Genomic DNA, 10,345 nt, shown 5'->3' on the forward strand with positions numbered 1-10,345 from the left:
CTCTGATCTCTACCAGAGGGTTTTAATTAGGGACAGATCATTCACTGAAGAGATGTTGATAACTTTCTGCCCACCTCAAGGCTGGTTGGGGGGGCCCTGCCAGGCTAAAAGCCAGCTGTCTGCTCTGGGGGGCACTGCCAGCTCCAATGCCTGCAGGCCGGGGAAGCCCTTCCAGGCCAAAAGCCTGCAGGCCGGGGTCCCTGCCAGGCGTGGATTTAGGCCCCGGGGCTGGTGATGGCCTCTCAGGCTGTGGCTTGATGCCTTGGGGCTGGTGCCGGCCTGCCTGGCTGTGCTGGGAATGCAACCTTGTTTCTGCATCACAGTTTGAACAGGGCAGTTAGGAGCATGTTTTAGAAATACACAAGGTTCCACCCATGCAGGGGTTATTCCTGTGCCTGTGTTCCAAAGCCCAGGCTCCATGAAGGTCAGCACTGTTTTGGTGTTGACCTTGATTGGAACAGAGTTGGATCGTAGGAGGCAGTGTGATCCCACAGAGATGGCACTGAGCAGGAGGAGGAAGAAACCTGTTTCTGAATGGCCAGGTTGAGCCAAACACAGCATGTCGTGTTGTGTTGCAGAAGCACGGAATGGTTGATGTTGGAATGGAGATCTGGGCCCATCTGGTCCAGGACCTGCTGCAACAGGGCCAGCAGAATTGGTGCCCAGGAACACATCCGATGGGTTTGGAGATCTCCCAGAGGAAACCCCACAGCCTCTCTGGGTCTCTGTGCCAGTGCTGCAGCACTTACACAGTGCAGGAGTGCTCCTGATGTTTGGTGGCAACCTCTGGTCCTGCCACTTGGCTCCACTGGATGCTCCACTCAGCCCCTTCTCTCAGGCTTTTGTCATAGAAGAGTTCTCTTTGGGTCCTGTGGGTTCCTGCCCCTTACAGACTGTGGGAACAGACCACCCCCGTGGCCCCACCCTGGCAATTTGTCACTTGCCAAGGACAGAGGGGACAAAGAGGCAGATGTAGGGGCAGGTGATAAGGAGGGCAGAAACAGCCCCATCCCTGTCCCCTTGTCTGTACCGGGAAGTGCTGGTCGTGGTGTGTAGAGCCCCAGAGGGAATCTTAGAGGCCATAGCTTGTAGGCAAAGCGGAAGCGTATGGTGCATAGCTTACGGGGCAAAGCTGTGGGGGTTATGGGACAGAGCATCAAGGGCAGTGGTGGTTCTATCGGACACAGCCAAAAAAGGAGGCTTAGAGGCCTTAACAGCCCTGTAGAGCCTAAAGTCCTTGAAGCTTAAGGGTAGGCCTGGAGCCGAGGTACTAAAGGGCTGGACTGGAAGCACTGAGGTTTTGAGGGCCTGATGCACAGAGGGAGGCCAAAAAAGAAACCACGAGTCCATGAGCATTTATGGCACAAAGGAAGGCTTAGAGCTGTAATGGAGAACACACCTGGAGGCACAGATGCCTGCAAGCTGTCCTAGAGGCATAGGGGGAGGCCTAAAGGCTTAGAGATTGCCCAGGATGCTTAGAGGCCTTAAGGTAAAACAGCCTGGAGGGAGGCCCAGAGCCTGGCCAAGAGGCCTTGCAGCTTAGTAGTCTTGAGGCCAAAGGGAGGCATGGAGGCCAAGCAAGAGAAAGCCTAGAAGAGCAGAGGCCAAGAGGAGCTGGGGGTTGTACTTGTACCTCGAGGTCTGGACACCTACAGCCCAAGAAGCCTGAAGGCCTTGAAGCTGGACTAGAGGTCTTGAGACAGAGAGGCCAAGAGAGCCACAGGGTGGCCCAGGGGCACTCAGGCACCAAAGAAGGTGCAGAGGTGTATGGACTTAGACACCTTTGGGAGGGCTTAGAGACATGGAGGTGCAGAGGAAGGCTGAGATGGCTAGAGGACTAGAGGCCTCTCTCCTGGCCTGCAGGCCAGGTCTAGTGCTCTCTCTCACTGGCATTCATGGTCTCTCAGCCTCTTGAAAAGCTTCTTGTTCCATAGGTCTCCTTTAATACCTTGGTTACTAGGCGTAGGCCCTCAGGGCCACCACACAGGCCTGTAGGAATTAGGCCTCAAGGCCGCTGATGATCCACTCCTCTTTGATGGCTGACCAGAGGTGACGGCTGATGAGAGGTTTTGCCCAGGAGAAGGGGGCAGGGCGACCTATCTGGGCCCAGTGCCCAGCAACAGCCTCCTGCTGCAGTTCCCTGCAGGACGCTGGTGACTGTCACAGGCTCTGCTGCAGAACACAGACATCAGGACGCTAAGTGCTGGCTTCAGTTTAACTCTTTATTTCCTCTCTCCCTTTGAGCATCCTCTATGATCATAACTGACCGGTCCTGACTGCACAGCACTTCCCATTCACACACACAACTCCATCAGTAAGAAACAAAACAAGAGAGAAAGTACCAATCTGAACAGCCAGCAGGACCTGGCTAAGCTCTGCTGTGTGATCTACCCCTGGATCTGAGGGGTCACTGTCGGGAAGTGCCCGCTGTGACAGAAGCCGGCCACCAGGGACATCCCTACATCCAGCACATCAGCATCAATGGAGCCAAGGATGGGAGCTGGAGATCCTTCTGCAGAAGGCCACCTGATCCCAGAGCAGCCATTGCAATGTGCTCTGCAGCTCTGTCAAATACAGCCAGTGGAGGTCAACAGACACAACTTGAGCATGGGGCCGGGGGGTTGGGGAACACAAGCAGTGCCCTCCAGGCATGCAGCAGCAGGGCTGCTGGCTGCTCATGGCAGTGCCATGGGGTTTCCAAAGCACAGTTTCCACACTTTTCCAGGGTTGGACGGGACTTTCAGTCCATTTCCCCATTGGGATTCTCTCCCTTGCAGGTGATGCTGATGAAACCCCAGGAGCCCCAGGCGGCACATGGCTCAAACTAAGAGCTGCAGGTGTCGGCAGCGTGAGCTACGACTTCTTCCTGCATGGGGTGCAAGGCCGAGAAGGCGTGGAGGGCTGCAGGCCAGCCAGGAGATGTCACAGCACGGATGGAATCATCCGGAGCCTGTGTGCTGTCACAATGCGCTGCCATGACATCGCCGTGCCCTCCCCAAGGACAGCCGGCCACTGGCTCCAGGAGCGTCATTTGTGAGCTGTGCAGCCCGCAGCCGCTCGCCGTGCCCTGTGCCTTAGAGCAGCCCCAGCAGCAGACCAGCTCAGCCTCATCGCGCTCGTCCTCCAAGGCTCAGAGAGGTGAGGGAGAGCTCTTGCACACTTCAGGCTGCAGAGCCCAGCTTGGCTCTGCTGTGTGTGAGGGGCATGTAGCACGAGACTGGCAGGACTGGCAGTGAGCAGGAGAAATTGCTGCCAGCCCTTCCGGCTCAGGAACTCCCGTCAGTAACTGCTCTGCTCTTGCCTTTAGGTTTGGAGCAAATGTCTAACAGCATGGACGGAGCCTGGGTGGGGACCTGGAGACCCCATCGGCCACGTGGCCTCATCTCGGCCCAGTTCCCCAGCCCCGGGCCCAAATACTCCATCCCGGGGACAACAGGTACAGCGACCATCCCCAGAGCGTGAGGCGCATTGGGGACATCACGGGGCAGAGCAGCTCCCCAGCCTTGCCCCATTCTGGCAGAGCCTCCTGGCTCTCTGGCACAGCTGCAAGCCAGGCCTGGCCGAGGAAGGCCAATGCTGCTGGTGATGTACCTTGTGACCCAAGGGGCCAAAGGAGCTGGAAACATGCAGCTGCACAGGGGTGTGCTCTCTTCTGCTTTTCCTCCTAGGTTACGTGGGCCACAGCCCCACCAAAAACCGTGCCCCCGCGTACACCTTTAGAGGGACCAAACGGCCTGCGGCAGGGAGCTGCGGGCCAGGTCCCTGCTACTTTGTGGAGCCGGCCATCACCAGGAATGGCAAGTACGTGGTTCCAGGCGCCCACCTCCAAGGACGACCCACCACCAAGACCACCGTCACCCCCGGACCGAGTGAGTACCACTGCTGCAGTGTCCCCGTGTGCTGCAGTGTCCCCGCGTGCTGCCTGTGTCCCCCAGCAATTGTGCAGCTCTTCAGAGGACTCTTTCTGGCTGCAGAAGGAGACCAGCCCTTCACAGCTTTCTTCCTCTTCTCCTCCGCCCCAGGTGACTACCGCACCGAAGCAGCCAACAGGCACGTCTTCAAGTGCCCACCGGTGCAGTCCATGGCCTTCCGGCGGGAGCCCCTCCGCACAGACCGCCCTCCAGGTACGTGACCCTGGCAAAGGCAGACCCTTCAGCCTGAGCATCCTCCAGGGACGGGCTGCTGCTCAGAGGGGCAACACGTCCCTCCTGCTCCCACCAGCGGGCTGTGCAGGCTGCCCCTCGCTGCTGCTTCCATCTCCTCCATCCCCTCACGCACACACTCTCTGCTGCTCCTCCTGCAGGTCCTGGCACTTACACACTGCCCAGGCTGATGGGGCCCAACACAGCCTACACATCGGCCAGCCCCTGCTACTCCATCAGGGGAAGGAGCCAGCGCGGTCGCTTTGACGAGGACCTTGCCAAGGTGAGCTCTGCTGCTCCTCTCTTCCATGTTAGCGTCCAAAACCAGGCTCCTCTCCCTGTGCCACAGGGGCTTCCAGCCCTGCTGCAGCTTTGCTTAATGCAGCCTTCCAGGGAAAGAGAGAGCCTTGAATGTGACCCCAGCCCCGTGTGGCCATGACTCTCTTGCAGACTCCAGGTCCTGCGGCGCTCCCCAGAGTGGCCGTAGACGTGTACAAGAAAAGGGCGCCCGCATACACCATGGCAGCCCGACCAAAACATGGAGAGGGCAAAGCAGTGAAGCCCGGGCCGGCAGACTACAACGTAGGCCAGGTAAGGCAGCTGCTCAGCTCTTCCCCTCTGCTTCACAAGCACAGCCTTCACGCCTCTCCCCCCTCCCCTGGGCCTTCCCCACATCTCCCTTGCAGGGAGCAAGGGCAGCAAAGAAGGGCCCTTGCTGATCTGCCTTTCCTTTCTGCCCTTCCAGGTGACGCTGATCAAGCCCCAGGCGCCTGCCTCCACTTTTGGGATCCGGCATTCCCTCTACACAACCCCCCTCATCGTGGAATAAGACAGCACAGTCTGGAAGGCCGTTGGGGGGGAGAGGAGAGTAGCCAACATCCGGCTTCCTTCTGATCCCATTTCCCTTCATCCAGTTGGGCTTTTGCCCGTTTTACTATTAGATGTTAGTGTTAGAGTAAGTCATTAATAAATTAATTAAAAACCTTATGTAGGCCTTCTTGTTACTCCTTTTTCCTCACTGCTACACACAGGAATGCGCTGCCGCTCCCTGAAGCCTTTCTAACATCAGCGCATTGGAAAACGCTAATGCTTTATCAGTCATTTGCATTACTGAGGGGTTCTGTGTGGTCACTGGGGATCTCTGGGATCCCTATGCGTCTCTATGGGGTCCTTATCGGTCTCTATCAGGTCCCTAGTGTGGCCCTGTTTGGTGATATCGGGTCCCTATGGGCCTCTTTGGGTTGATAATGGGTTCTCTAAGGGTCTCTTTGGGATCCCTAAGGGTCTCTATGGGGTGATATGGGAACCCTATGGGTCATTATGTGGTTCCTAAGGGGCAATATGGGGTCCCTGTCGGGTCAATCGGGGCTCTATGGGGCTCTATAAGGTCACAAGAGGTCTTCATGGTTCTCTAAGGGGCTCTTTGGGGTAATATAGTGCTCTACGGAGCTCACTGGGGTCCCTGAGGGGCTCTCTGGAGTCCCTGTGGGTCTCTTTGGAGTCTGCATGAGGCTCTATTGGATGATATGGGGTGATACAAGGTCCCCATGTGGCTTTTTGGGGTTTCTGAGGGGCTCTTCGGAATCGTTGGCACCCTATGGGGGTCTGCAAAGTGAGAAAACGCTGATGCTTTATCAGTCATTTGCATTACTGAGGTCTGCCACGTGCTGAAGTAAGGAATGAAGGGAGCAAACAGCAAAGGGAGGCGGCCATGGGCAGTGCAGCCCTTCCAGCACCATCAGGTAGATGTGAGTTGCCTGGGGCTGAGTGACTTAAAGACCTGCTGGTGATCATCTGCCAGCTTACAGGATGGCCAGCAGCATTTCCTGTACCCGTGACAGCTCCTGGCTTGGCCATAAAGACATTCCTGGAATAAAGGCTGAAGGGAAAATAATGAAACATGGAGGCAAAAAGAGAATAAAAAGCAAAGGACGGAAACAAAGATAGAGAAAGCAATGTTTGGGTTGGAAGAGATCTGGAAGATCACACGGTTCCAACCCCCCTGCAGTAGGCAGGGACACCTCCCTCTACACCACGGTGCTCCAAGTCCCACCCAGCCCGGCTTTGTGCACATAAAGACAAGCCATGTCTGCCCCCTGAAACCTGTAACAGCCACTCAAGGGGACACACAGCACCTCTCATCATTTCATTACTCTGCAGACAAGGTTTAACAGCAGAGCACTGACCCGTAACCAGCAAAGCATCTTCCGGGTCTCCAGACCTCCCAGATTTAATGCTGTCTGTTATGTCCTTGATAGAAATGCCTCTGTACACATCAAAAACTAGAAGGAAGAGTCCACGGTAGAGAGTCAGAGAGATCCAAAGGGCCATTTGGCAAGAACAAGCTCCTCACATTCTATCGTCCCTGCAGCACTGCCAGATATATCAGGACCGTCCCACTAAAATAATTCATTTCCATTGCTAACAGTCCTGCTAATTGGCCTACCACAGCTGTTACCATACCAGGACCTTCTACTTCATGCTGGCAGATGAATTTCTCAGCTCCTCTCCCCCCTGTCCCAATGGTGGTCACACTCCACAACCTCTGCTTTCCATGCTAGAGCAGCAGCAAATTGTACTTAGGTTTCTGAAGTCCCTTCCAGTCTCAGAAGGGAATGAAACAGACTGAAGGGAATGGATTCAATGGGGCTCTCGCTAAGAAACTTGCTGACCCAGAAGAGCTTGCACTTACTCAACACCTATGAAGCTCCTATAAAAGCATCACACACAAATAAGGAAGGGAAGAAAAACACAGGACGCTGTGGAGGGGTCCAACCTCTGAGCAGGTGATGCCTGTTCCATGTACAGAGGACGGACATAAATTGTACCTCATCTATTCCCCACTTCCTCTCCCCCGCTTCGTACAGGCACTTATAGACATTATGGATGGCAAAGTAAGGCTCGTGGAGAAGCCTGGGTATACACAAGGTCTTTAATTCATTGGTGGTAGAGAACTGCTGGCCTGTACGTGTCCAGATCATGGATATTTTCCAACAAGCACCATCCAGGCATGGCAACTCACAGCTGAAATGTCATTGCCCCTGCCAAGTAACTTGCCTGCCTAGAGACGTCTCATTAGAGACTCGCAAACAAGAGCAGAACCCATTTATTCCCATTTCACAGGTTGGCTTCTCTTCACCACACATCACATGCACAAGAACAGATTGTTCTTGCAAGGAAGCATGTTCCTACACACCACAGCATCCTGCTGAGCAAGGGCATCATCCACATACATTCCCTCATCTCTGTTACCCTGCAAAGGTTCAAGGACACAAGACACCGCTAAGTCCAGCATCTACTGGAAGCAACCCTTGAGAATTCCCCACTCAGAAACAGCTGCTGGAGATGGCTATTGGAGGCCTTCAAAGGGAATACTAGCTCACAAACACAGTGACGCATCTCAAATGTGCTTTGGGCTTCCTTCTGAAACGAGCAGCAACCCACTTTACTGGGACATTGAGAAAAGAGCCCCTGGCATTCATGCACACCCAGAGTCCCCTCCCTGCACAAGATGGATTTGAGGAGCAGGCCATGAGACACATCGGGTGAGAAAAAGCCAGCCTGGAGCTCCTCACCGCTGAGCACAGAGCTGCACCCACAAGAAGATTCAACCCCTTCTCCCCTCGCCTTGGCTCACTTGGCCAGAACTTCAGCAATTACAAAAGGAAGATTTGCAAACCTTCACAGCCCTCCTCACTTTGTGCACATCAGACATGGCGGTGGGAGTCATCATCCCCACCATCACCCTCTCAAAATTCCCACTCAGCAACGTCAAGTCACCAATCAAATCCTAGAAAGCCAAGAGAGGAGGAAGGAGGTGGCAGAAGGTGCAGCCTTCCAGGACAGACAGAACTGAGCTGTTCCCCACTTCTCTTTAGGCTCTAGCCCTCCTTGCATCAACAACTGCTCTGAACTGAACAAGAACAAAACAACCTTGGTCAAGGAAATTCTCCACCGACCTTTCTCTCACAGAGATCGGGTCCTTTTTCACTTTTCACCCCAGTGACACAACCGCCTTCACACAGCTCTGTAGACCTTTTAGGTGATCGGAACTTGCTGACGTTGGGAAGCATTTAGTTTGGTCAAGATGTCAATGATGATATCTTCATCCGTGCCTGCAAGAAACAAATGGAAGCCAGTCAGGCTGCTTGCACAAGAATTAGAAGTGCCCTCTGGTGCCACCTCCAGTCCCCTGCACAGCCAGTTCTCAACAGCCCCAGGACTACATCCATGCACACAAAGCTGCCAGGACACACTCCACCAGAGGAGCTGTATTTCAGGACATAGGAAAGGCAGTTGTCTTCCCACTTCCCAACTATTTTAGGGCAGCTGTGCAGCAGAGCAATGCAAGCAGCTGCGCTTCCCTGGAACGAACCACCAGAGCAGCCATTCCCAGTGCTGGGGAAAAAAACAAGAAATAAAGTTGACCTGTGGAGGGAGATCAACTTAGCAGAGCCCTTCATGGCCTTCCTGAGTGCTGTGCTTCTTGCTCAGCGCTGAAGCTCGAGATCCCCTTGATTGTTGCCTAAGGCCACAAGAAAAGGATTTAGCAAAGGCAGACTTGTGCCCATGCACACAGAGAGTTGAATTGAAACAAAACAAAGCACATAATAGACGTGAACACGGAGATAGTAAAACTCCACCCACACAAGTGATGTTGTATCAGACTTCTGTCTCAGGCAGCAGTCTATTCTAAGGGGACTACATCTCCCGCTCTCCCACCGTCCACCCAGCTAGTGACATCTTCATAAAAGGCCACCAGGTTGGTCGAGCACGACCTCCCCTTGGTGAACCCATGCTGGGTACTCCTGAAAACCTCCTTATCTCCCAGGTGTCTGGAGATGGCATCCAGCACAAGCTGTTCCATCACCTTTCCTGGGACAGAGGTGAGACTTGCCTATAGGCTGACTTGCCTATAGTTACCCAGGTCTTCCTTCTTGCCCTTTTTGAAGACCGGACTGACACTGGCCGTCCTCCACTCTTTAGGCACCTCCCCAGTTCTCCAGGACCTCTGATAGATTACAGAGAGTGGCTCAGCAACGACCTCCGCCGCCTCTCTCAGCACCCGCGGATGCGACCCATCAGATCCCATGGATTTACGGACCTTAATGTTTCCTAGGCACTCACGGACCACCTCTTCCCTGACTAAAAGGGAAATCTCCCATTCCCCAGTCTCTCTCATCAACCTCCAGTGACTTGCGGAATCAAACTCTTATAACCCAGAGATGGGTTATAAAGCAGGTCTGTTTATTCCAGCGCCGGGTGCAAGGGGGATAGCTCCAACCAAACTTGCACACCGACTTGTAAAATCATGACACAGTTATAGGTACATCTAATACATAGTCAATGATTTATTGGAATTCTGATACATAGTCAATAATTCTCGGAATTCTGATACATATTCAGTAGTTCTTTAGCATGCAGACCCCCCTTGTTCTTATCAGGGGGATGCAACTCCTCTTCTGGTATTTACATTATCTATTCTCCTCCTTGCCTGATGTTGTCCATGAGGTCTCACTCCTTATCTGCATCCTCCCTGCTCTCTCAGGCCCCTTGTTTCTTTTACTTGTTACCTTTAATTTTCTTTTACTTATTTCTACAAACTACCTTTAAGTTTCCTTTACTTGTTTCTACAAACTACCTTTAAGTTTCCTTTACTTATTTCTATAAACTACCTTTAAGTTCCCTTTACTTGTTTCTATAAACTACCTTTAAGTTTCCATTACTTATTTCTACAAACTACCTTTAAGTTTCCATTACTTGTTTCTACAAACTACCTTTGATTTTCTTTTACTTATTTCTACAAACTACCTTTAAGTTTCCTTTACTTGTTTCTACAAACTACCTTTAAGTTTCCTTTACTTGTTTCTATAAACTACCTTTAACTATCCCCCTTTTAGCCCCCCTTTATTCCGAATTCCAGCAGAGCATCTGTTTCCTGCTTCACTGTTCAACAGGGGCTACAGGGGGCTCCGAGGGGATACGGGGGCTCTATAGGAGCCTACAGAGGGAGCTGTATAGGTTCCATAGGAGCTCTGCGGGCTCTATGGGGCTGTAGAGACTCTATGAGGGACACGGGGAATCTACGGGGGGGCTGAAGGGGGCTCTGTGGGGGCTCTAGGGCGGATATAGGGAGGCTGCGAAGGGCTGTATCGGCCCTATAGGAGCCATAGGGCACCGAGGGGGCGGGGCTATGAAGGGGG

At 53.4% G+C, this 10,345-nt stretch overlaps 3 protein-coding genes across 3 annotated transcripts; all 3 read left to right on the top strand.

Moving 5' to 3' along the window:
- Nucleotides 1–2,264: 2,264 nt before the first annotated feature.
- Nucleotides 2,265–3,545, top strand: LOC146756261 (uncharacterized). Its single transcript, XM_085524982.1, has 2 exons — nt 2,265–3,138; nt 3,308–3,545. Exons 1-2 carry the CDS (start codon nt 2,871–2,873, stop codon nt 3,460–3,462), a joined length of 423 nt encoding a protein of 140 aa, XP_085381108.1. The 5' UTR covers nt 2,265–2,870; the 3' UTR covers nt 3,463–3,545.
- Nucleotides 3,546–3,598: 53 nt separating this feature from the next.
- LOC146756262 (ciliary microtubule associated protein 1A-like) lies at nt 3,599–4,362 on the top strand (the record flags this gene model as incomplete). Its single annotated transcript, XM_085524834.1, has 2 exons — nt 3,599–3,869; nt 4,023–4,362. Coding segments are annotated over 2 exons (381 nt in total), but the record flags the coding sequence as incomplete, so codon positions are not given.
- Nucleotides 4,333–4,971, top strand: LOC146756263 (ciliary microtubule associated protein 1A-like). Its single transcript, XM_085524835.1, has 3 exons — nt 4,333–4,425; nt 4,593–4,733; nt 4,888–4,971. Exons 1-3 carry the CDS (start codon nt 4,333–4,335, stop codon nt 4,969–4,971), a joined length of 318 nt encoding a protein of 105 aa, XP_085380961.1.
- Nucleotides 4,972–10,345: the final 5,374 nt, after the last annotated feature.

The sequence above is a fragment of the Coturnix japonica genome, chromosome 28 (genome assembly GCF_054131305.1).
Source record: "Coturnix japonica strain WE chromosome 28, WE-NBRP24, whole genome shotgun sequence".
In the NCBI taxonomy this organism is placed as follows: domain Eukaryota; kingdom Metazoa; phylum Chordata; class Aves; order Galliformes; family Phasianidae; genus Coturnix; species Coturnix japonica.

Coding starts and splice junctions, on each gene's coding strand:
- LOC146756263 (XM_085524835.1), top strand. CDS start 4,333: ATGGGGCCCAACACAGCCTACACATCGGCCAGCCCCTGCTACTCCATC. Junction 4,426..4,592: donor TTGACGAGGACCTTGCCAAG/GTGAGCTCTGCT, acceptor ACTCTCTTGCAG/ACTCCAGGTCCTGCGGCGCT. Junction 4,734..4,887: donor CAGACTACAACGTAGGCCAG/GTAAGGCAGCTG, acceptor CTGCCCTTCCAG/GTGACGCTGATCAAGCCCCA.
- LOC146756261 (XM_085524982.1), top strand. CDS start 2,871: ATGGGGTGCAAGGCCGAGAAGGCGTGGAGGGCTGCAGGCCAGCCAGGA. Junction 3,139..3,307: donor GTCCTCCAAGGCTCAGAGAG/GTGAGGGAGAGC, acceptor TCTTGCCTTTAG/GTTTGGAGCAAATGTCTAAC.